The following is a 27,531-nucleotide window of genomic DNA, read 5'->3' on the forward strand; positions in this document are numbered from 1 at the left end:
TGGCTTGAGACGTATGAGAGGGTCGCTGCATTTAACAGCTGGAACAGCGACGACAAACTGCGACATGTCTTCTTCGCATTGAAAGACGCTGCCAGGACGTGGTTCGAGAACCAAGAAACCACCTTAACGACCTGGGACCTTCTCCGAAGCGGCTTGCTGCAGACATTCACAAGCGTCATACGCCGAGAACGAGCCCAAGCACTACTAGAAACCCGAGTGCAGCTGCCTAATGAGACCACCGCGATTTTTACAGAAGAAATGAGCCGCCTATTCCGCCACGCCAACCCGGAAATGTCCGAGGAAAAGAAAGTCCGCCTATTGATGCGTGGTGTAAAGGAGGAACTTTTCGCCGGAATGGTACCGAGCCCACCGAAGACCGTCGACGAGTTTCTTCGCGAGGCCACTAGCATCGAGAAGACACTGGAAATGCGGAACCGGTAATTCAACCGCCGCACGAACTCGACAAACTACGCCGGAGTTGCGTCACTGGCCACCGACGACCTGCACGAGACTATCCGAGCGGTCGTGCGGGAGGAACTACAGAAGCTGTTGCCTTCATCACAGCCTCAAGTGGCTTCGATTGCCGACGCCGTACGTGAGGACAACTCGGAGTAGGCCCTGAATGACCGCAGCCTCAGCCGCAAGCGATGACATACGCCGCTGTAGCCCGCCGTCACGTTCCCCCTCCGCGCCCACGGCAGGGCCCAGTGACGACACAGTACCGTCGTCCACCACCACCCCCGCCGCCAGCACGCCAAGCCGTCACCTCACGCGGCGTTCCAAAGAAGACTGGCGTTTGGCGCGTCCCCGACCATCGTCCGCTTTGCTATCACTGCGGAGAAGCCGGGCACATCTACCGCCGATGCCCATACCGGGAGATGGGACTCCGGGGTTCGCCGTTAACGCGCCGCGACCACAGATTGGCGAACGACCTCGCGATATCGCCGACTACCTCGCCGCCACTCAGTGGAGCCCTCGACAACCGTCGCGTTCGCCGTCACCAGGCCGCTACCTGTCGCCGCAGCGCCGACCATACACCGGCCCAGCCCGGGGCCGCTCTGCGAGCCCATATCCGGAAAACTAAAAGCAGCAACTGATGGACGTGCGGTTGCCGTTCGTCGAACTGACGAAGATCCTCCGCCGCCGACGAAGACGACAAAGAGACCATCTCGACGACATAATAATGACATGCCGCCGTCCCGATGAAGTCAGGAAGCCAAGACTACACCGACGAAAGACGACGAAGCGACGTTCCAACTTTAGTTCAACATGACGCAGCCATGATCCGACGCCAAGACCTAACTGCAACGCCAGACAAAGAATCACCGACCTCGAGGTGCTTCTCGACGGCCACGCAGTTACCAACTTAGTGGACACAGGGGCTGATTACTCCGTCATGAGTGGACACATTGCTGCCCAGTCGAAGAAAGTTAAGACTACATGGGAAGGCCCTCAAATTCTGACCGCTAGAGGACACCTCGTAACACCGACTGGAATGTGCACGGCAAGAATTACCATTCACAACCGGACTTACCCTGCCACCTTCGTTATCCTCAACAATGTTCACGAGACGTCATTCTCGGCATGGACTTCCTGAACCAACACGGCGCAATCATCGACCTGAAGTCGAAGTCAATAACGCTGTCGGAAGATCAAGCGATACCGCCGGAGAGCCTTCCTAGTCACCGCGCCTTCAGTGTTCTCGAAGATCAAGTGAGCATCCCGCCTCGCTCCAGGATTATTATTTTGGTCGGCACCGAAACACTTGCTGACGTAGAAGGCGACCAACGTCTATTGCTCGATCGTAAAATTTGAGTCGCAAGAGGAATCGCTCGACTGCACGGAGGAAACACGAAAGTGTTGCTCACAAACTTCAGCCAGGAGTTCAAGCACATCAACAAGGGTACGACGATCGCATACATCGAGGAAATTCTGGAAACCAGCAATTCGTTTGTCCTCTTGAATCCTGCCGCATCTACCCCGACGACCATAGTTCCCGAACCAGACTTCGACATAAATCCAAGTTTCCCATGATTAAGCAGCAACAGCTCAGAAGTTTACTTCGACGATAAAAAGAGTGCTTTTTGACGTCATCAAGGATTCGACAAACGCCAGTCGCAAAACATCGCATAGTAACCGAAGAGTGTGCTCGACCTCTCCGCCAGAGCCCTTATCGAGTTTCTATGCAAGAAGGTGAGGCTCTAAGGCACCAAGTCGACGAAACGCTGCGCGACGACATCATCCAGCTGTCAAAAAGCCCGTGGGCATCTCCTGTAGTCTTGAAGAAAAAGGACGGAACCCTACGTTTCTGCATCGATTATCGTCATCTGAACAAGATCACGAAGAAGGACGTATACCCCCTCCCAAGAATAGACAACCGCATTGGATCAGCTCTGCAATGCTAAATACTTCTCGTCGATGGACCACAAGTCTGGCTATTGGCAAATAGAAGTCGATGGAAGAGATCGCGAAAAGACCGCCTTCATCACCCCAGACGGCCTCTACGAGTACAAGGTTGTGCCATTCAGACTGTGCTTGGCGCCTGCAACGTTCCTGCGCGTGATGGACACTGTTTTAGCAGGATTGAAGTGGCGGACCTGTCTCGTATACTTGGATCACATTGTCGTCTTTGCCAGAAATTTCAACCATCACCTTAGGCGGCTTGCAACAGTACTAGAGGCCATCAGGTCATCAGGGCTTACTCTGAAGCCGGAAAAGTGCCGCTTCGCTTACGAGGAGCCTGTGTTTCTACGCCACGTCATCAGCAAATCTGGACTCTGCCCCGACCTGCAGAAGACAGCTGCCATCGTAACGTTCCCGCAGCCCATCGACAAGCAGGCAGTGCGTAGATTCCTTGGCATGTGTGCCTACTACAGGCGCTTTGTCAAGGACTTTTCACGCATCGCGGAACCGCTAACACATCTAACCAAATGTTATGTCAAGTTCAAGTGGGAAACGCCGCAGGCCGATGCATTTCAAGAACTCAAACGACGCATGCAGTCGCCCCTGGTACTGGCACACTTCAACAAGGACGCCGATAACAAAATCCACACTGACGCCAGTAGCCTAGGCCTCGGCGCCCTCCTAGTCCAGAGGAAAGACGGACTTGAACGGGCAATATCTTATGCTAGGTGGTCGCTGTCAAAAGCGGAAGGCAGTTATTTTACGACTGAAAAGGAATGCCTCGCCATCATTTGGTCTACAGCAAAATTACGCCCTTACCTCTATGGCAGGCCATTCAAAGTGGTCAGCGACCATCACGCGTTGTGTTGGCTAGCTAATTTAAAGAACCCTTGAGGATGGCTGGCGTGGTGGAGCCTCAGACTACAAGAATACAACATCACTGTAACCTACAAGTCCGGACAAAAACACTCAAATGCCAATTGTCTATCACGCGCCCCCATTGACCCGCCGCCGCAAGATGACGAGGATGACGACGCCTTCCTTGGAATAATAAGCGCGGAAGACTTCGCTGAGCAGCAACAAGTGGACCCGGAACTAAAAGGCCTCGTCAATTATTTGGAAGGGCACACCGACGCTGTCCCTAGGGCATTTAAGCGTGGATTGCCTTCATTCACGCTTCAAAACAACCTACTCGTGAAGAACTTCTCACCAGTCCACGCCAGCTACCTTCTTGTTCCGTCGGCGCTGCGTCCGGAAGTGCTGCATGCCCTACATGACGGTCCAACCGCTGGGCACCTCGGTTTCTCCCGGACGCTATCGAGGATACAAGAAAGGTATTACTGGCCGCGCCTAACCGCCGATGTCAGCCGTTACATCAAGACATGTTGAGACTGTCAACGACGCAAGACACCACCGACAAGGCCAGCGGGATTACTACAGCCGATCAAGACTCCTTACCGACCTTTTCAGCAGATCAGCAGCAGCAGCAGCAGCAGGATGGACTGGCTGGGACAGTTTCCGACATCAACTTCTGGAAATAAGTGGATCGTCGTGTCGACGGACTATCTCACCCGCTTTGCTGAAACTAAAGCTCTACCGAAAGGCAGCGCAGCCGAAGTGGCAAAATTTTTCGTCGAGAACATCCTGCTGCGACATGGTGCTCCAGAAGTCCTCATCACCGAAAGAGGAACGGCTTTTACAGCAGAGCTCACCCAATTAAGCCATTCTGCAATACAGCCAGACAAGCCACAGTAGGACAACTGCCTACCACCCGCAGACGAATGGTCTCACGGAGTGCCTGAACAAGACCCTCGCCGACATGCTAGCAATGTACGTCGACTTCGAACACAAGACCTGGGATGCAGTCCTGCCATACGCAACATTCGCTTACAACACGGCGGTGCAAGAAACAACAGATCACGCCGTTTAAGTTGGTTTACGGCAGGAACCCGACAACGACGCTCCACGCTATGCTGCCGCACGTCACTGACGAAGAGAATCTCGACGTCGCTACCTATCTCCAGCGCGATCAAGAACCAGCAGCGTACCGACAGCCGACACTGCAACCTCCGATGATGCTTCGTTGAGTACCAGCCCGGCCACCGTGTTTGGGTATGGACCCCGATACACCGACGAGGACTGAATGAGAAACTATTGCGACGCTATTTTGGACCCTACAAGGTCATCCGACGTATTGGCGCCCTGGAATATGAGGTCGTGCCAGACGGCATTTCGCATTCACAGCGGCACCGCGCACGATCTGAAGTGGTCCACGTGGTGCACCTTAAACCCTTTTACGGACGCTGACGAACTTTCCTTATCTTGCTGTTTTCTTTGCTACGAGTGCTTTTCTTTATTATTTTCGTTTGTTTGCAGCATCGGGCCGATGCTTTTTAAGAGGGGGATATTGACATGTGTACTTGTCTGTCTTTATCGGGTGACACGTTTCACCGCCTAACAAATGTTATCGTACAGCGCAGGACGTGCCTGCATGTATCAGAAGTTTCTGGAATGTTATCGATGCTTCCATCCGCTGTCCGTGACCGAACGTTGTGTAATCTGATCGTATGTGTGTGCGACGCGAATAATGTATAACTTTATAGCACGCACGCAGGTCCCAGCGATTGCTCTGGAACATTCGACGACTGATCTATAAAAGCTGATGCGCTTGAGCCGCTGATCAGATTTCCGACGATCGCCGACCGTGTTCGTCACTATCGTTGTGCTATAAGTGTAGCCTGTTTTTGTGGGCACATGTTCGTCCAATAAAAGTTAGTTTTGTCTTTCACAGTATTGCTACTGTGTTCTTCAACGTCACCACCACGTGACAATATATATACAACATCAACAGGTAAACCCCCCCCCCCTCCCCAAGGTGAAAGTTCCCTCACTAAAGAACTGGAGTCCCCTGAAGTAAGTGAAAGTCCTATCACTCAGATTATACATATATACTATATATCGTATATCATCCCTATTACGTATTTACAACACATTCCGTGAATACTGTATCTACTATGTTTTATTATTTTATATAAGCCCTCCTGTTATGATCCTAATTGGCATTGACAGTATGCACAAACAAATAAAACGATCAGATAAATATTATGAACAATGTTGTGCAAATCTTCAAAATCTGGCAACGTGAACGACCCTACATATGTGTGGTGAGCGACTTTTTCTTGCACGGCAGCATCTTCTTGCAGTAAAGTAAAAAAAAAGCAGGGCATCAGTCTGAGTGCGTGCGTCCCCCTCACCGTGCTCACCGCACCCCCCCCCCCCCCACCAAAAAGCTGCAAAAAAAAAAATTACCTCGATCCTTTTCCACTTTCAGCTACAGTGCACCCATTAAGTTCCCCTTTGCCTTATACATCATTCTGTGCTGCAGAAGTTAGGGCAGACCACACACATAGATCAAACTTCAAAAAAAGAAAGAGAGAGAACCTCAAATACAGGCAGGAAGGCAGCTTCTGTTTCATGCTTTTATTACACTGACCATACAACTACTTACATGACTATTTACACGGACACTGATACGCAATTCTCTTTGCCAGTGTATACACCCACCAAAATTGACACACAGCAACTGTCTACGGCATCTGGAGTGTTCAGAGATACTTGTGCCAAGCGGCACATGTTGTTCCTTCTATAGAGGAAAATTTGTTCTTGCCTAAGCATCAGGTAGGCAAACTCAGCAGCAAAGAACAGGCAAAGGACAACAGCGTCCCCCTTGCCTCAGATGTAAATGGACCTGCATGCCATCCTAAGAGAGCACAATTTTTTTTTTTTTTTTTTTGTTTGACACGCATCGGCTGAAAGACTGGTGGTTCAGAACAGTGCATTAAAGCCCACTGCAGCAGAAAAACCACACGAAGATAGTAAAGTGCAGAACCGTGCAAATAAACGCTGACATTTTAACAGCACTAGGTGATCATAAAGTGCTAAATATATATGCAAAGTTCTTACACATGGACTAGCAGAAGTTAGTTTTCTGCCCCGACTAGGTTCACACAGCTGCCAGAACCAATGCATCAAGTACATATTCAAGTGTGTACATATCAATATAAGGCCAGACACTCATATGCTGGTAAACCTCAAAATATGAAGATCGGCTGTAACAGAACATTCCTCAACTACTTTTACAGGGCTGATGACCTTAAAGATATCTCTCCTATTTTAGGTGCAGAACTAAGTCTTTTTTTTTAAGTTCAAAATGTTTAGGATTAATGTTTCGTTTCAAAGGCACCCAGAAAAGACCCAGCTGAATTTAGATGTCACAAGGTGTGCATACTAGAACAGGCCATGCCATGACATAGCTGCTTACGCTTAACAAACCATTGAATGTTAGTTCCTTACATAAATCTCTTGTAAAGACTTGTATGTTGCATATGTGCGATGATTTGCAGTGAATAAATGTGCCATGAATCATGAAATGGGCTTGCTAAATTGCACTATGCACATCAAACCTGACTAAGTATAAACGTATTACACAGCATGTTCCACCTGACTATAGCCAGTAATCTGCGTTTATGTCAAGCTTCTGCATATTCTGCACTGCAGCCAATTAAGCTTGAAAAATGATGTTGCTGTGTTGCAGCTACAAAACTGTGGTATGTGGCCTCACTTACTAAGCTAAGGCAATTGACACGACTCATTTTTGTTAAAGTAAATGCGCACAGACTTACTTTAGTCAAAGCTAAATTGTTTCAATTGCTCTCATAAGAGTTGATCTACAAACACAGTGATGGGAGTGGGATCTACCAGTGCCATTAAGCAAAAGTCTTGAAACCTATCAATCTTGAAAATTATGTACTTGCGATGAGACATGTCACGTAATTTCACAAAATTGCAGTGCACATTACAAAAGCCTGCAGTCACATAAGTAGTCGGACAACTTCTGCAAGTCATTAGCTGCAAATTTCATAGCTAGTGGCAGATAAAACTATGGCTAGCTGTTGTGAATGGCGTCCCTCACATGACTGCGGTTATCAGGCAGAGGCATACAAAATTATTTTTGCCTTACTTTTGAAGATTTGCCAAATATAAAACCCGCAAATCAGAGTAGCTTTCTCAAAAATGGCACTTCTTCAGGTGTGCATGTCCAAATAATGGTCACAAGAAAGACTTGATACTTTAGAAAGTGCACATTAACAGGGGCTACCAATCCAAATGACATTGAGTAAGGCAGCTTTTCTAACCGATACTCAATTTTCCTTTTATATGCCAATCACAAAACATAACTATAACATGGGTAACTGACTAATGACTCCTTTTAATCAGTCATGCCCAAGAAAAGTGTCGCAAATGCAAATTGCTAGTCCATTGTAAAGACACTTTTTGGTAGTACTGGCTTTCCTTGCAATTCACTGAAATGACTTTTAGCTCCTAAATATTTGCACACACAGAACAACCAGATAACACATTGGCTTCGAACTGTCAAAGGAAAGATGAGACTTTATGACACACTGGCAGTTTCAGTTAAAAAAGTCCCTTTCTGACACGAAGCAAGCAATACAAGGTAGATTATTTTACCGTGTCAAAAGTCCAAACATCACTTTCTTTAAGGTATAAAACAGACTCCCAATACTTTTATAATATGCTTTGTTCATTACATATACAACTAATCACTACACTGCTTGACCGAAAAGCCTGAAGTGTAATTTCACCGGAGACAAATCGAATCTCAATATAACGAACACCAATGTAATAAATTATCACATATAACAAATTATCGAACACAATGAAAGTTAAGCTGGAATGTTAGTTGCCGACATCAGCATGTAACAAATATACCGCAAAATTCCAAGCAAGCCCTCTTCCCTGCCCCCTAAAGTGAAAGATAACCTAAGAGAGTTTGTGGGGGCGCCTTTGCTCGGTCGCGGACCAAAATTCATGGGTTGTCGGCCCCAGATCCCGCGGCCAGTGAGCTAGGCCTATAGCGTCTCTCAGCAATCGCAAGCTCACCTGGCTTGCTCGTTTGCTTTCATCGGCATCGATAAAATCAAATGTATTGCAATTTAAGTGCGACATAATTCCGTACACATTGTTCCGACCAACATAGGTGCTTTATTATGAGCTGCATGCAGTCGTGTCGAAAGAGCCAACCAGTGAGCTAGGCCTGCCGGCTTCTAGTCATCGGCGGCTGTCAACAGAGTCGACACTGCAGATGTGGCCTTGCAGTAACAAGTCTACGCTGCTCGCACAGACGTGTTTATACTGACATCTCTTGTTTAAAACGAGAGCTGTGCAGACACGTTTATTTTCACTTTATTTGCGAAGTCATTCCGAGCACCCATCATGCAGGGGCACTGGTTCTGGGTGGAGCTAAGCGCCACACAAGGTTCTCAGAAAATGCACATTGCTTTCCTAGAATGCACACCTCGTATAAGACTTACAGTTTAGCTGATCCCTACACTATGTTTTCTGTTTGTCTTTTGTTTTCATGGTGTAAAATGGTCCTTTCAAACCACGCAAGTTCTGCTTGATGGCTGAATGCCTCACAGCGTCATGCCAAGTACCACCATGTGCTACTTCACGAAAGCGATAACAAAAAAAGAAGCATGCTATTATATGCTTGTGCTTCTTTTTGAATCTTACCAATGCCTTCAGCCCTCCCCCTTTTTTTGTGGTGCCACAGAGAAGCCACAAGAAATTTTGACTAGAGCAAAATTTTACAAGCCCTGCAATGAATTTCTCTTGCTGCTTTGCCATTTTAAAAAATCGAAGGCTCTAGGGAGTTATATGTAATTGATTCACAGGAATTATTATCCCAAAGCAGGGAAGTTCTATAAGTGCATTCATATGTCAGTGGTTCACCATCTTTGACGCATCATGCATTTCACAAGGTTAACCAAAATGACACTTCTTGCAAATGAAAGGCATGAGCTGATTGTGTGCACAGCATCAGCGCACATCCTTGCTCTTGTCATGTTGACTGAACAACGCACCATTCGGCATACACGTATGACTCATTTACGAAGGGAACGCAACACATCTGCACAAGACAAGGTGTACATATGACCCAGAAGCGTATGATTGGTTATTTAAAGCAATTGCTAAGCCCATTTCAAATTTTGTCAAGGACGACACTTTAGGGAAAACCAGGGAGATCAGCACCAAGGTTCAAAGGCTATGCTCGAACCCCGAATGAAGAAACGTAAGTACTCAGGCTGAGACAGTAACATTCAGTGATGTGACATTCCGCACAAGGAATAACATTGACTATATATCACAAAGTACACACGTCGTTAAGTACACGTTCAACGGATCACCCAAAATGATGACAAGCATGCACCTGCACAATAGTGCCATGTAACCCATCCTGGACCCCTTTGGGGAGAGCTCAGTGGCAGTGCGGAGCTCTGTAATATAGAGTGTTAATAAGTGCTGTTTGTGTCACTGGGCAACAAACTGCATCCTCGTGTGTTACTTGGTGCAAGATCGCCCTTTTATATTCCATTTCATTACAAGCCTGTTATTTTTGTTTGTTTTGATTGGCCAACAAACCAAACTAGATGGCCACACAATGTCTGGCGCATCTTTGCACCTACACACAGACGGTTGTGTAAATAAGAGATACACATATAAGTCACTCTTGTCAGCTAAACAACTGGCTCATATGCATCCAATTTCAACACGGAAGTAGAATTTTGTTGCATTCTTTTGTTCAGTACCTTGTTTGAAGGCAACACTTGCTTCGTCTAGAATGAATTGCAGCTACACATCTCTGTGGTGATGCAGGACGACCGAAAAATTACCTCAGTTAAAGCAATGGTGGTGCCATCTGCCATTGTTTGGACAAAACACAGCATCTGCCCAGACAACAAGTCCTTACGATTTATTCTATACAAGACAGGCTAGTGCTGCCCCAAAGCACTGGATTAAACAAAATACACTTCAACATGCTGCCTCTGTGCGAACTATCAGTGTGATTGAGGCACCGACTCGGCAGGGAGGACTGTTCATGCCTGTCTGTCTTAATTATGCAATGTTTCACAGAGCAATGCCAATGAAGTGAACACTTGGCAACAGTGGGCACACTGGTTTGTGGGTCCACTGTTGCAGAGTGTAACAAAATAATGCAACGAAGCTCAAGCAGCCAGGCTGCCTGGGCAGGCTGGATGCCAGGTTGCCAGCAGGAACAGATGCTTCGCCACATGCTCTCCCCAGAGAGACTGCCGCTTACGAACAGCACGAGTGCCCAAGAATCAATAGCTTAGTCATGAACGTTCAAACACACCAAAACAACACATACATGTCATCAGCCCTTACCACTGCCCTGTGAAGCGGTCTTACACTAAAGATTGTTCTCGACTTACTGTGACTTTTTTTTTTCCTCCACTATTCCTGGCTAGTTTTACCGCAACGAACGACCACCTGGGCCATAGATCATAGCGGAAATGACACCGAGCTCATGAATCTGGCCCGAAAGTGTACGAGGAAAGTACAACAGTTCTCCCAACATCTAGGAGATAGAGAACAAAAAAAACACACAAGAGACAAAGCGGAAGCCCAAGGAGCACCACACTATGAAAGACTCAAAACGTACCGGTCACGCGACATGCGTTGCTGCTGCTGCTGCTGCTGCTGCTGCTGCTGCTGTGAGTAGTATTGCTGGCAAGCGGCTAACAAGTGGGCACAGGTCACAACACGGTACAAGCCAGACGGTGAAACTATGTGGTGCCACAGCTATAGCATCACAGGGGGTGGCCGACAGCCTCTTAACGACAGTATAACAGCAACAATGACAACAAACGATATGTAATACGGTTACACTTGACGTGGCCCTGTTTAAACAGCCCTGTGCCTGCCAAGCCATCCCTGACGCAGCAGAGAAGCACTGTTGCTCGTGCTGCACTACATTACCACTGGGGGCGCCACCGGCACATGGTTGCTCGCTGGAAGCTTATACTTCCACATTAGCACTGCACCTTGTGTTTAACCTCACTGACAGCAACAAATGCACAGGGAAAGCAAGAAACAGAAAAAGCTGCATCCACATTTTAAGTGGCATACTAGTCGAACCTCCAATTTAACAAATATGGATATAGAGACGTAAATATGAAACGCTTATTGCTAATATCAACATGCAAGAAATATATGCTTGTAACGAATATTGAATATAATGTATTTTCATGTCACATGCAACTTTGTTGTAACAGGGTTTCACTGTATACTGTTTTCTTTTTTTTTTTTTGTAAGTTGTTACCTGCTGCTACCACTCGTACAATCTGTTACTAGAGCACCAACTGTTCCTTGTCAATCTCCATGGCCAATTCTTTCACAGTAGCAGGGACAAAGGCCATTATTATGCAAAACTAGAGTTACTGTACCCCGCACGAGTAGTGCCCCTAGCGATAATGGGGTAGCTTGGGTGATCTGGCAGGCACAGTTATATATGGGGTCTAATGCACTCGATTAAAGCGCAAGAACTATATTCAAATCTACGGTGCAAGGCCGCCCAACGATTGAAAGAGGAGATGAGTGCACCTTGCGTGCTATAGTGTCTCACTCGTCTGAGCCGCTATCTTGTGCTGCAGATGACTGGCAAACTCCACGACTTCAGCAAACCATAGCCGAAGTGAGAGCAGCAGTGTGCCCGAACAGGACCTTCCACCGGTGCACCTTTATAGTGCCAGCTTCCGACATCACTACAGTTTGCTGGTATGAAAGTGCACAAGTGCATAAGAATATGAAAGCTCGCTAATCTGATAATAGACTGCTGAATGATTGTTAGGCTGAGCAAATTCCTAAGACTTTTTCGGGCAGTCCCACTAGCTCAAACCAGTCAGGCACATACAAGCAAAAGTCTCCTGAGCTGCCTTGGGAAACCTTATGAAATGAGAAACCTTGCGAAACGTTCTGCTAATAGGCTGGCACTCCAGTCATGGCTATTACAAGGTGCTTTCAATCACACTGTCTTCGTGCAAAGATGGTGATAGAAATTGCTTCACATTGTTTTGGGCCCAGTGGTTGAAAAAGTAAGCAAAAAGAGAAAGGTTGCTGCTACTCAACGGCACAGAGTGTACATAGAAGTTCGTGCTGTGACATAGATGAGGACACAAGCATGTGGGAAAAAAAGAGAGATGCTTTTTACACATGCATCGTGTTCATGTGCACATGTATTACAGACACTGCACTGGTACTAGCACCGTTTGTCCCTTTACAGCACTGCCTGAAACAGCTGAAGAGAAAAGCTCGTGCCAGCTCGATAAATGGTCATAGACTTTTTTTTTTCTAACATTCAAATGATTTTGAGAACAAGAAATCTTAATTTAGTCGCTGCATGTACGTATGTATATGAGTTACGCTACAGAAATTGCATAAATTTTGTTGCGCAGACCTCAATTCCTGTTCCAAGTGCCCTGCGTCATTGTTCAAACAGCATACATTTCTTTTTCACCAGCAGTAACATAATGTAAAAGAACAAACAGTTTCATTTGCTTTAAGTTGAAACAAACTGTGCGCTCACTTTCTAACCGCATGTTTTGTGTTACGTTTGTTATGAACACAAGTTATGCTTGTTACAGCCACTACAAAAATGAGGGTCTTGTTTATTGCCCAACCAATTGCTAGTTGCAGCACTTGCCAGCATCTATTAAAAATAGTTAAGCCAATGTGTGCGTCACATACACAGACGCAGAACTCCTAATGCCTTTAGGCTCCTGGTAGCTTGGATGCAAACACAGCAGGAGCTCTTCTGATAAATTTGGTGACAATGTTTATATGTGCTTGAGGCTAGGCTTTAGCCAACTTCAGCATGTTAAGCCATAGTGCTTAACAATATATCCAATCATTATTTCTTTGGAGGAGCGATAAGAAATTAAATTAGCATTAGTTGCCACTGGTGTGCCGCACGTTTCTTTGGCTTACTTTCTTTTTTTGTTTGGTACCTACTTTCTGTAATCTTCACAGTTTGGCTTCATATCAGGTGCTAGTAGCTAAACTAGAGGGTCTAGAGCTCAAGTGGTTATACGAAACCACCACGATGCAAGTTACCTCACCAAGATCGGTGTGTTACTTCCGAGTGACCAGACTTACTTTCTAGATACAGGCTCTCAAACCAAAATAACAATATGCACTACTTGTGGAAAGAGCTTCATTATTACTCTGGATACATAACACGCAACTCCCAAGACACTGAATAAAATGATGCTCTCAACTAACATTGTTTGCAAACCATTGTAGACAGGAACAAATTTTATCTGCGCCAACTGGCGGCCATTTAAGGCATCATTCTAGATAAAACAAACTGCTATAGTAACGCCCCACTCTGTAGCTTTGTGAATTCAGACATTACACCACCTCCCAATCTAAGCTGATGCCGAACATTCGGGTATGCATTCAGATAAGAGAACAGAAAGAGATCTTGGGTAAAGATAAAACTTAATAGCAATGGCATAGCTGTACACAGACAAAAGAAATTAATCCTTGCCATACAAAAGTCCTGTACTGAAATTTTTCACTTTAAAAGTTTAGAAGTTTTCTTGTAGCACGAGAAAAAGTACAGGGCAGGTCAGTGGTATAACACGCCCACTGGGTACACATTTGAATGTTAAAACAACACAACCGCTTTCACTGTACCTTCCAAGAGTGCATGCCATTGTTTTGTCAGAAGTGAATTGGATTCAGGCTGTCAAAATGTCCACAAGACGAATTTTTCAGTGTGCTTTTTTTCTTTTATTTTCATCTCTCAATTTGTGTTTGTGCAGAAACACAAGTAAAACATGGCAACGGTAGACATCAACAGTAACAACAAGGAATATAAAATAATACCAACAGCTGCAATGCCACGTTTAGAGCTGCAACATCACGGGAAATTAAGTCCAGGCACGCATGTACAAGATACACGAACTGCAGACAGTGACAGATGCACCATTGTTGAAGCTGCTAACACAAGGGCTTCCTTCCTTCCAAAGCAGTTAGAACAAAAACTCGTGGCATTTAATGTAAGACACTAGACTAACGTCATTTATTCTGCCAGCGTAGCGCAGTTGTCGGGTGTGCTTAGCCGTTGCCTTCAAAAAACAGCACTGGAAGAAAGCAACTGCCATCAATTCCTGCAAGGCTGGATCCACCTACAGCCAGCATCAACATCACAGCTTTTTACTCTACCATGCATCGTCCTATGCAAGATTGTTAACTGCGTTCCCGAGATGTTCCAGAATATCCTGCTTGGCACAATGCACGTGCTGTTCGTTTAAGCAGCCTCTAGCTTGAGCCCGATGATGCAACATTCTTCTAGCCTCTTTGTCACACATTCTGTTGCTGGCTCGAGCATCACCTTTGCACCATCTTTATCTCTAAAATCAGCCAATAAGCTTGGTGGAACTGAGAACAAAACCAAACTAAAAAAAAAAAAAACCTGCCACAATGTTCGCAATCACCAAGTTGAGAAGTTAAAACTGGGCCCTAAGTCTTTTATATTTGTTCTTTACAAGTTAAATTCTTTTTTTCGCGTTGCTTTTGAACTGTTTTGCTTCCACTGCCGAGATGCAACCAAAGCGATGACACTTTACGTAGACACCCCAGTTTTAGTGTCAGAAGCCCCAGCTCGCTCTAGCAGGAGTGGTGTGCGTGTGCGCTCACGTGCCTGGACTGCCTTCACCGAACCCGCAACGCCAGCACCTCAAACAAAGGCTCTTTCTGGGACTGAAGAGGCCCGCCCAAAGCCATGTCTCTCAACCCCTGTTGGCACTCTTGAGACATCGTAAATTAATAGAGTGCTCACAAACCTTTGGCCGCAAGCACTACTTACGCTTCAGTAGCATTCCCAATGCAAACTGCAGAACGAAACCGTACGACAGTAAGAGCCACAGCTGGAGACACAGCGGAGGTCGCTGCTTAGCTGCTGACGCCAAGAGCTTGCACGAGAAGAGAGTCTTGGCCTCAGTCAGCATCCTCACACGCAGCGTGGGTCTGTTGAGGGCGCTTGAGGGCGCACACACTACCTACTCTTGGCAGAAAACCCGGGCAGGTAAACCGCGGAACGAAAACGTACGACAGTCCGAGCAACTACTGCAGCTCCGGACGTGGCTGTTTACGAGCCGAAGGCGAGCTCGTACGTGAAAGGAATGATGCCTCCGGGACCCGCAAGCAGGCTCTTCCCGGCGAGGTCTAGGTCAATTTGCCGGGCAGCTTGGCGGCCCTCGTTGATGGCGTGCACCACAAGAGACTGGCCTCGGCGGCAGTCTGCGTACAGTGCAACGAGATTTAATTTTTCATCACTTGTCACTTTCTTTTGGACATTACATCAGTGATGACAGCAGAATACAACCTGAGATCCTATTATGTTTGATTGTTAGACTACACAAATCAAGCCAAGGAACCAAAGTATTTGTCAACAGTGAGCAAACATATATGTATTAGAATAACTGACTGGGTGAATAACTTTTTTTCTTAGTTTCAACTGCCTTACGCTCAATACATGAATATTTCAAACCACTAAACAGTCCTTTGGGCCATTCTTTGATGGTCATGCTCCAAGTCTTACACAGACATATGCCACTTTCAGGATGCAATCAGAAACACATCAACAGTCAGAACACATCCTGCTGCATAAGCATGAGAAAGGTAAGGCAGGCTTAGCAGTTCCACAGCACAAATTCTTATTAGTTAAATAACCAGGCCAGCTCTAATCTAGCCGCAAGAATACAATTAGGCCCTTTTTTTAACTGTCTATAAATACTTAATTCTTTTTATACCTCTGGAGCTCACATACTGTTACCAAGAATAGGCATTTTAATCAAGCAAGGATAGCTCAACAAATGGTTGCATGAGCAAGCATGTTTTACCAAAATAGCCCAACTAGAAGTTATTGCTAGACTGCCTGTGAATATGATGTTAAAAGGACAACATATAAAGGCAAAACTGAGTCAATCAAGTCAATGATGGGTGTCTCAAAGTACCCAAAGCATCAGTGTTGCTGAGAACTGCACTTTCGTGAGTGAGTATTAACTATGTGAATATACTCGAGACTTGGAATTGTAACTGAGAAAGAACACTATTGATATGTTCAAATTGTTTATCTTCTACCGGTGACCATTTTTCACCGGCCAATCACTGCTACACACCTATATGTACTATTGGAACTTTCTGAATGTTGCCGATTTTATAGCTAAAGAACATTGTTTATTCAGATTGCTTGCACAACATGAGTAGTGGTGTAGGTTCTGGAAAGTGTGTGAGCACCAGCACTTCCACTGGAATGTATGATAAGTGATGTGTAAATAGCTGATGTACATGACCCGTAAATCAAATTTCGATGACGGACAACTCTACTTGCCGCAATTTTGCTTAGCGAAAGTTCACCCAATGTAGAGTTAGATTCACGACTCACAGTTTTGTCACCACATTGTTCTTCACCATCGCCACACCGTGACAGTACCATCTCCCAACCATTGAGTGAGCTTGAATTTCCCCTCCTCCAGTGCACTACATCTGCAGGCTTGGAGTGACGCCTGACACCGGCAAAAGATGTCGAGAGCGAATGAGGCTATACTAATCAAGGTACAACCAAATTAGGAAGGCCCACTAAACTTCAACAAAGACCAGAACAGGAATCAGCCTCCCTGGCGCACTATTCGGCTACTACCTTCCTGATGATTCCTACAATTAACCCATGGCCCTCAGTCCCTACCAGCTGCGGAGCACCTGACCAAGGCGGCAGTCAGACCTGCAACGCAGCAGAGGGTGCTAAGAATCTCTGGGTCCGGACAGGCCGCCAATACAAACTGGCCCTGTCAACCTTTAACAGCCGAACTCTGTCGAGTGAGGCTAGCTTATCAGAACTTTTTGAGGAACTATCAGGCATTGCTTGGGATATCATTGGCCTTAGTGAGATTAGAAGAACCGGTGACGCTTATACAGTGCTGACTAACAGCCATGTCCTCTGCTATAGAGGTCTCCCAGATAAGAAGCAATACAGGGTTGGATTCCTAATCCATAAGGACATAGCAGGCAACATTGATGAATTCTACAGAATTAATGAGAGGGTAGCAGTAGTCGTAATCAAGCTTAAAAATTAAACGTAGCACAAGCCTACGCTCCAACATCCAGTCACGATGATGAAATAGATCAGTTTTATAAAGATGTTGAATTAGTGATAAGAAAAGTGTGAACTCAGTATTCTGTAATAACGGGCGACTTCAATGCAAAAGTGGGGAAAAAGCAGGCTAGTGAACAAGCAATTGGCAGCTACGGCTTCGATTCTAGGAACGTTAGAGGAGAGGTGCTGGTAGAATTCGCAGAAAGGAATAACCTGCGAATAATGAACCCCTTTTTCAGGAAGCGTAGCAACAGAAAGTGAACCTGGAAAAGCCTCAATGCTGAAACAAATAAAATTAATTTCATACTTTCCGCTGATCCCAGCATAGTGCAAGATGTAGAAGTGATAGGTAGGGTAAAGTGCAGTGATCATAGGTTAGTGATGGCTAGGATTCACCTCAATTTGAAGAGGAAAAGAGTAAAATTGGTCAAGAAGAAACAGGCCAACCTAGAGGCAGTAAGGGTAAAAGCAGACAAATTCAGGCTGGTACTTGCAAACAAATATGCAGCCTTAGAACAGAGAGATGAAGATAACAGAGAGGTAATGAATGAAACCATAACTAGACTGGCTTCAGAGTCAGCAATTGAAGTGGGAGGCAAGGCAACCAGTGGGCAAGCTCTCCCAAGTAACAAAGGACGTAATAAGGAAATGACAAAGAATGATAGAGTCCAACTCAAGAGATAAGACAATTCGCGGAACTGTCAAAACTGATCAACAAGGCAAAAATAAGAGATATTCAAAATTATAACGTGAGAAAGACTGAAGAAGCCGTAAAAAATGGATGCAGCCAGAAATCAGTAAGAAGGAAACTTGGCATGGGACAAACCAAGATGTATGCACTGAAAGATAAGCAAGGTAATATCATGAGCAATCTTGAAGGTATAGTAACAGCAGTGGAAGAATTCTATACTGACCTGTACAGTGCCCAGAAGAGTCAGAATGCCTCAATTCGCAGCAGTAATGAACAAGATACAGAAACTCTAACTAGGGATGAGGTCAGAAGAGCCTTACAAGACATGAAACGAGGAAGAGCAGCAGGAGAAGATGGAATAACAGTCGATTTAATCAAATATTGAGGAGACATAATACTTGGAAAAATGGCAGCTCTCTATACGAAGTGTCTATTGACTTCAAGAGTCCCAGTAAACTGGAAGAATGCAGACATTATACTAATCCACAAAAAGGGAGACGTTACAGAATTGAAGAACTATAGGTCCATTAGCTTACTTCCAGTATAATACAAAATATTCACCAAGATAATTTGCAATAGAATAAGGGCAACACTGGACTTTAGCCAACCAAGGGAACAGGCTGGCTTCAGGAAGGGATAATCTACAATGGATCACATCCATGTCATTAATAAAGTAATCGAGAAATCTGCAGAGTACAATCTATAGATGGCTTTCATAGATTATGAAAAGGCATTTGATTCAGTAGAGATACCAGCAGTCATAGAGGCATTACATAATCAAGGAGTACAGACCACCTACGTAAATATCTTTAAAAATATCTACAGAGATTCCACAGCACCTTAATTCTCTACAAGAAAAGTAGAAAGATAAATATAAACGAAGGTGTCAGACAAAGAGACACAATCTCTCCAATGCTATTTACTGCATGCTTGGAAGAAGTATTCACGCTATTAAACTGGGAAGGCCTAGGAGTAAGGATCGACGGTGAATATCTCAGCAACCTTCAGTTTGCCGATGACATTGTTCTATACAGCAATACTGCAGACGAGTTACAACAAATGATTGAGGACCTTAACAGAGAGAGTGCAAGAGTAGGGTTGAAGATCATTATGCAGAAGAGAAAGATAACAATGAATAGCCGAGCAAGGGAACAAGAGTTCAGGATTGCCAGTCAGCCTCTAGAGTCTGTGCAGGAGTACGTTTACCCAGGTCAATTAATCAGAGGGAACCCTGATCATGAGAAGGAAATTCATAGAAGAATAAAAATGGGTTGGATCCAGGGTGTCTACGAAGTTGACATTTCCAAATTCCCTGAGTTTTCCAGGTTTTCCCTGAGTGCCTTCGCGAAATTCCCCGAGTGATGCAGAAGTATGTTTTATGTCAAGACGGGCTGACACCATATCGCCCGATGCTGTCACTCTCTAGTAAGAATATGAAAAAAAAAATTTTAAAACCGACTTAATCCAATTTGAATACTAAGGAGTAGTGTTTATGTTATTCAATAAAAGAATAGAAGGGAGGGGTTAGTAATATGCACTGCAAATAAGATGTCTTAGAAAAGAATTGCAAATCGAGTCGGACATTCTCAAATACAAAAAAAAGAAGATGCATACGGAGCAAATATTTTCGAATATGAGCTATTTCTATCGACTGACAGCAAGCTCAGTGGTATGAGGCCCGAACTTTGTCACCATTAAGATTCTCTCTCAACAGCTCGTAAGTCAACCTCAACTGTCCTGACATACTCTCAGCCCGTGCACGACGCCTCACTGTTGTGTTTCCCCGCTTTAAAGAGTTTATTTTGGTTTGGATGAGGGACACCTGCATCTCAGCATCAGCCAACACTGTTTTTTGAGCTCAAAATTGCGGCAGCACGCTTCCTTTCCCGTTCATTCCCTAAGCATAGGTCCTTTCTGTTCTTGTCCTCCTTCTGCCACTCGTTTTCCCCACGGACCATTTGAAGCATCTTCTTGGTCAGTTTTACAGTCCACGTCTGATTTTTCGAACTCCCTAGGGGCCGGGAAAACGCCCGAAAAATCAGCCAGTTGGAAAAAATAAATGCATGCCATTTACTGCCCTTAAGGGCTCAATTCGCCACAGGCACATTCGATAACACTCTGCAGGCCTGTCGGTACACGTATTAGGCATATTGGTGCTTGTACTGTGACAGGAAATACTGGGCGCACGCGTGTACAATTAAGGAATACATACTGTGTCCCATGGCAATAGCCCCTTCCCACGCTTGTTATGCTTCACTGCAATACTTTTGCGTACGCTTCACGAAGTAAAAAAAAATATATATTATGGGGTTTTACTTGCCAAAACCACTTTCTGATTATGAGGCACGCCGTAGTGGGGCACTCCGGAAATTTCGACCAGCTGGGGTTCTTTAACGTGCACCTAAATCTAAGTACACGGGTGTTTTCGCATTTCGCCCCCATCGAAATGCAGCCGCGTGGCCGGGATTTGATCCCGCGACCTCCTGCTTAGTAGCCCAGCACCATAGCCACTAAGCAACCATGGCAGGTGCTTCACCAAGTAACAATTCTGTACAGAGCTGAAGCTGACTTTTGGGAACTGGCATTATGCAACGCATTGTGCTTTCCAAGCCTCTAAGCCAATCGCGAGGACCACAAAAGTGGTGTCCGTGCCATTGCTGACAGCAGCGAATTCGTTCAATAAAAAACGCGGCACTCAACGACAATAAGTTTCATAGCGAACGTCGGAGCAGCTAGGCCTAGCGTTGCCGCAGTGGTTGCTACGGCTGCCAGCGGATCTACGTGCGAGAGCGCCGGTTCGAGGCGGCGAGGTAACCAAAATGGCAGCGGTGGTGGAATTGACTAATGCCGTTTCGGACCTGCGGTCACGGCAAAACGTCCGGAAAATCGGACAGCGAAGAGTTCTTGCGCCCGAAATTTTAGACGTTCTGATACACTGACTCTATAGGGTATGGGGTACGTGGTGGTGCCACAAAGCCATCCAAATTATTGGGAATCCAGAAAGTCAGTCGTGGACTGTACACTGGCAACTCCTTCAGCCGTCAACAGGGCATCAAAGACGGTTCATTTCAATTCCTGTCTGTTAATCAAGCCAGCATTACCACGACTTTTGACCCTTTCAATAATATTACAGCTAATTTTCCCTGATAGAGGCCCAAATGCCCTGAGTTTTTCCGGACTACTCAAGATCCCTGAGAATTCCCAGTTTTCCCAGTTGATAGACATGTTGGGATCGCATACGACAGACATCGTCAGCTCCTGACTGGAAGCTTACCATTATCATTGAAAAGGAAGGTGTACAATCAGTGCATTTTACCAGTGCTGACATAGGGCGCAGAAACTTGGAGATTGACAAAGAAGCTTGAGACTGCGGAAAGAGCGATAGAACGAAGAATGCTAGGCATAACGTTAGGAGACAGAAAGAGAGCGGTATGGATCAGAGAGCAAACGCGTATAGCCAATATTCTAATTGACATTAAGAGAAAAAAATGGAGCTGGGCAGGTCATGTAATGCACAAGTTAGATAACCATTGGACCATTAGGGTTACAGAATGAATACCAAGAGAAGGAAAGTGCAGTCGAGGATGCAGAAGACTAGGTGCGGCAATGAAATTAGGAAATTCGCAGGCACTAGTTGGAATCGGTTGGTGCAGACAGGGTTAATTGCAGATCGCAGGGCGATTGCTTTCGTCCTGCAGTGGACATAAAATGGGCTGAAGATGATGATGACCATTTCAACATGACAAAAAAAAGATGTTAAAACAATTTTATTGTATTTTTCTACCGACGAATTCCCCAGTACCACACCTTCATGAGGCTCTGTTGGCAGCTTTTGTGAGAGTCTCTCTTGGTGAGGTTCTTGGATTCAGAGCATGGCAGAATATGGCATCAAGACTACTAGCAAATCTATCATCAGTAGAGCCATTTCTTGCACGAGATTTGAATTGCTGAAGAATTGTGCAGCTCCTTCAATTGCAATTTTGGTGTATAGCTATATCATCCCTGAGCGTAAAAACAAATGCTGCAAAGTCTTTTTTTGTATCCGATGGATTTATTGTTCATATTAAAAAAAATTTTGATTGTGGTGTATAATGTCCCAAAACTGCATGATGGATGATGTGCAATGCCATGGTGGAGGGCTGTTGTCTAGCTTTGACCACCTAGGGTTCCTTATTAACACAAAAAACTCTGTAAGCTAGCATTCTCGTAATCTGTCCCCGTCAAAATTGAACTGTGGTGGCTAGGAATTCAATCCACAACCTCGTGCTTCAACGTTTGACTTAAGCTTCCCTTTAAAGTTGACTGATGCTTTGTTTAAGCGACACGTCATCTGCAGACCTGCGTGATGAGATGCCACGGTAAAAAATTATTGGAAACTCACCCCCAGCGGCATAGACCCGTGGCACCGAAGTGCGGTACGAGTTGGCGGAGGTGCGAATGTTGCACCGTGGGTCTTGCTCCAGGCTCAGTTCGTCGATGAGGTATTTCTCGGGACCCAGGAACCCCATGGCAAGTAGCACCAGGTCAGCCTGTGTGGAAATCCGGAGGAGCTGGATGATTTTTTAACATGCCAAAGTTGCACTTAGGCTGTGAGACACTGCATAGCCGTGCTTTTCACTGATACTGACCGACTAGAATTCCTTATTAAGTAGGCTTCCGACTTTCTAGCTCTGACTGGCTGACTTGTTTCAGTATAATGTCATGCTTTCGAAAATGCAATACATGGCTCTTCGGTAAAATTACCCGATTTCATGCAGAATTGATATTGAAGCCTGCACCATTTCCCTTCGTCATTTGTCCACGACATCTCTGTTTGTTTTGAGGCAAAACGTTGCCTTCTTCAAATACAATTCACGAGATTTAGCATAGGAAACAGTGACTATGACTTTGTCAATGCAGATCAACTGCCTCACACTTACGTCCCCTCTTGACAGTAACACATAATTTTCCTACTACACAGGCAGAGACTCACCAGAATACTGCCATACACAGTCTACATCTGCCTAAACTAAATGTGAAACAAAAAAGTGGCCAACATTACATTAAGCCACAACACTCGTTACAATGATGCAGAAGGTCTTGCACTATAACTGTGGATATTGTTGTATTGAACAATGATACATTGTTCCACAAGAAGACTTTGTTATTTTTGGGTACTCCCCTCACAGGGGTAGGTAGCTAGGTAGTACGTACCTACTGAAATCTGGAAAACATGAAAACTGTAATTCTCAGCTCAGCAAACTTTAGATACAGTTTAGAATAAGCATAACCAAGGACGGGAAGTGAGACCAAGGTGGTATACTAGCAGCCACGTAATCAGAAGGGGTGAGGATAACACTGGCAAAATGATGACGGTGATTGTGATGATGATTATGACAAAAGGTGAGAGCTCAGATGCGACAAGGTAGAAAGAAAAAAGTGGGGGTGTTTTATGCAACAAAGCTTCAGTAGCGCAAAAGAAGAAGTCATTAACGAAATAGAGAAAACAATACCAATAACAGGTTCATTAAGCAGAAAGTTTAACAACCAGTTAATGAAACATGCACTCAGCCAATTTAATTAAATATACATTCTATCAAGTCAGTACTGGCCAGTTATTCAATGGGCAGATTGTTCCACTCTGTCATTGTGCGAGGGAAGAAAGAATAGCTGAAAACGTTAGTTCTGGCACTGTAAGGTAAGGAAGTTAAGGCACTTTAAGCTAAGCAATCGTTGCAAGGAAGAGGCAAATCAAGTGACAAGTGGAATGCCACTTTCAGAAATCGGCCAGCCCTTGCAAAATTGGACATAGTCAATTAAAAAGTGACCTTAAAGACTTTGGAAGTGTCTGGCAGCTCCTCCATGTTCCAGCGGCCCATGGCATCCTTGGTCCACTTGACCTGCACTGTCCGGATGCCTGAAACATGGCCCTGACCATTGTCCAGGAATTCCTGCGAGGCACGTCCTCAGTCCTTGAGTACCGGCTGCAGCCACACTAGCTTGCACTGCACACCTTTCATGCAGCTACGTTACACTAGCGCAATTCAATTGCAATTAAACTGAAGATTGTGCTTGGTTAAAATACAAGTGCAGCAGGATGCCAGTCAGACAAGAACTTTATTCGCGACACTGTCACCGGAAGTACTCAAGCTAACTGGACTACACAACTTGGACTTGTTTTATGACACTGTGATATGTTGCACGAGTCCTTCAACAGTTGACTGAAAGACAGTAAAGTTATTATTTTGCGCTTGTGCTGAGTGATGGTTATATTTTTTTTCCGCTTAGTGGTCAGACCAATGACCAGGAGAACTGTTTTCATAAAAAAAAAAATTTTATGTAACGCAGTCACAAGGTGTTTCGGTATGCTACCCCGCTATGCTAAAATAACAGCGTGACACTGTCACATGGCACTATGCCAATCTATTTAATAATATAAATCTATTGAAAATAGCTATGGTACACAACAACCAATGTATCTATCTCAACCTTCATAATTGCACATCCAAACACGATCACTCTTGCACAAAACTTCAGACCATTTATTTGCTTTGAATATGTTACGAAGGCCTTTTTAATTACTTTTTCAGAGTGAGATTATGTCAATAAGTTCTGTTATTACACTTCTGCAGTCTTTAGCATGTTTCCTTATAATTATGTTTTGTTGGGTTGAATTCATCATGGTGCTTGTATGACCTTGCCCTATTTCTTACATATATTGCTGTGTTGGACCTGCACTTAATTGTTTAGAAAATATATAATTATCGCCAGTATATACACCAAGTCACTATTGAGCAATGCACAAGTGACAGGGCCTACATCAGAAGGAATACTATATGCCTTTAGCCTTACCATCCAAGACCTTCACTGGATCTAAAATGACCTTAAATAAATAAAACCAAGGCCGGTATAATTTAAAACTGTTCCAATCTATTTTTATTCCAAATCGACCATTAGCCCTCCGTCGTACGCCAGAATGGTTCGAGTCCAGCCTACATGAGCGGGCGTCATGCACAAATGGGCTGAGCCTGAGCCATCTTGACCTATCAGGGAGGGCTAACGGCAGATTTAGAATAAAAACAGATTAGAATAGTTTTATGTTATACATATCCAATACTAACATTTTCTTTAATAACCTATTTATACGGTGCAGGTGGCAAATGTGACTTTAAAAAGCTGCAGCTCACACACCGGAAAGGCGAGTAACAAAGTGAGCATGACGCTATGTATACTAGGTTAATCTATTTTATAAAAACTGACTAGTTAAAGATCTCGTGTGACAGATATTATAGTTCCGTCAGACCGGCTGGATTGCTTGAAGGGGCAGACTCTACTTGCAGGACATTTACAGAGTGATGTTAGCTAAGTAACAAAATTCCACCAATTAACTTTGTAGTTAACTTTAGAGCACAAGTCCCTAGCATAATCGAAGCCGAGCACTAACGAAGTGATATTCATTCAGCAGAAGTCCTGTGTTCAGCCACAGTTTCAAGAAATGTCTTCAAAATGTGTGGCAAAATGTTGGTTCTTATTTCTAATATACGCTGATGTGCAGTACAGTCAAATCTCAATAATTCGAAACTCGAAGGAGCGCAAAAACTTGTTTGAATAAATGGATTTTGAATTAAAGTAACCTTATTGGCTGGAGGACTTGCACACAGTTGGGCACCTGCTAGGTGGCACATTTTGCACTGAGCTAACACACGAATGAGGAGTTACAAAAGTGCACCTTCATGGCAGCGCAGCACATACTGTCGTGAAGCCACACTTCCAGGCACAATATTTACTGCTGTGAAGCTGCACCTCAAGGCAAGATTCGTAACTAATCCCCACCCCGACTTAACCATTAATCTTTTATTTCGTACGAATTTTATCCACCAAAATCGCATTGTTATGAGAACCTAACTATCACGAATGCTTACACATTCGAATTACCGGGTGTTCTTGCCCATTAAAATACGTATAATTTTGACAGGACCACAGTATCAGTGTCAGTGAAGTTCGAATTAAGCAGGTTCGAATTAACGAGATTCTGCTGTAGTAGTCGTACTATAAAATTTCAAGCAAGCACCCCCTTTAGGGTCAAACATAATTAAAGAATGGTTCGGGGAGGGCCATTGCCCAGTCGCAGACAACATTCAAGATGCTGGAAGAACAGTTGTTACAGAAAAAGAAATGTAACAGCCTTCCTTTGACTTAGAAAGTTTTATCTAACGTGCATTTACTGCCTTTATCCTGCATCATCACTCTCAAATCCATCAAATCACTCCTCTGAAATCGACACAAAAGTTAGGTCCATGTACTTGGTCTGAAGCGGCCCGCAATCTTCTGGATATACAGGACCAACAGCAGCACGCAATTATCCCGATTCGCCAATGCCGCTCCACAACCTCCATGTTTCCTGTTTTATTTTATTTTTTTCACGTTACAGGAATGCATGCTACATGGCTGTCACATCGCATACGCACCGGTAACACCCCCAAAGCACTGCACACCAAATCCACATCGGCGTCTCACACCTCTCACAACTGACACGTCTGACGAAAATACCGACTGACAAAGCTATTCAAAAAGATACTTGGCTCTGATGGCACCGCTACTGGGCCATGAAGAAGTGCCAGCTAAACAATGAATTTCTCGTCCTCATCAAAATTACACCATTCTACGTAATTTCATAAAAGGATTACAATAAAAGAGAGCCTGAAAGGGTGAACAGGGTAGTGAAAGTAAGATTTCACATCACTGGAAAAGTGGAGGAAGGCACTTGGACGGTTAGGGGTGCTTGCTCAGAATTTTATGGTAGCAGCAGTAATAGCTTATTTTATTAAAAAGGCAAAAAAAGTAGGATGGAAATAAAGGACCCCAGACATCATAACTGTCTCAATTTCCAGTGGACGCAGGGACTCTCCCATGGCCGTGGGGAAGTTACAAGGTAAAAGAATATAGATAGGGGAGAGGAAAGTTACAATAAATGAAACAAAGGTAGTAGGAGGACACAAGTAAAAAGGGCACATAACTATAAAAACTAAAAAACAAGCACAATTTATCATGCAAACAAACCTCCCACAACCATGACACGCATATGCACACATTCGCACCCACACACACAAGACGCACCTATGCACAGAAATAAGAGCAGTTGCAGTTGGCAACACAGCGTTGTGCCCGGTTAACACTTATTAGCACTGTGGAAAATGGGGTGCATACCTCTTTCTATAGGTCCACTTTTTTTTTTTTTTACATCCATTCTAATGCGATTCGCATTCTTGGGATACTTCAAGCACTATCGGTATCTTTGTGGCTATCTAATCATTTTCCTTTCATGTCAACTTGGGTCACTGGGTATGTGGCGCTTTTCAATGACAAAAAAGAATTTTTGAAAATTTATCTAGTGGCGGGCAAAATCAAATTTCCG

At 44.7% G+C, this 27,531-nt stretch overlaps 1 protein-coding gene across 1 annotated transcript in view; it reads right to left on the bottom strand.

The window, feature by feature from the left end:
- Positions 1-11,578: 11,578 nt before the first annotated feature.
- Positions 11,579-27,531, bottom strand: part of LOC142584845 (uncharacterized) — a 267,498-nt gene continuing 251,545 nt past the window's right edge. The window contains exons 43-45 of the mRNA XM_075695146.1: positions 23,945-24,067; positions 22,519-22,666; positions 11,579-15,591 (exon numbers count right to left, since the gene is read on the bottom strand). Of these exons, the coding sequence (XP_075551261.1) occupies positions 15,440-15,591; positions 22,519-22,666; positions 23,945-24,067 (423 nt within the window). The 3' untranslated portion in view covers positions 11,579-15,439. The remainder of the gene's footprint in view (positions 15,592-22,518; positions 22,667-23,944; positions 24,068-27,531) is intronic.

This window comes from Dermacentor variabilis, chromosome 6 (assembly GCF_050947875.1).
Source record: "Dermacentor variabilis isolate Ectoservices chromosome 6, ASM5094787v1, whole genome shotgun sequence".
NCBI classification, from domain to species: domain Eukaryota; kingdom Metazoa; phylum Arthropoda; class Arachnida; order Ixodida; family Ixodidae; genus Dermacentor; species Dermacentor variabilis.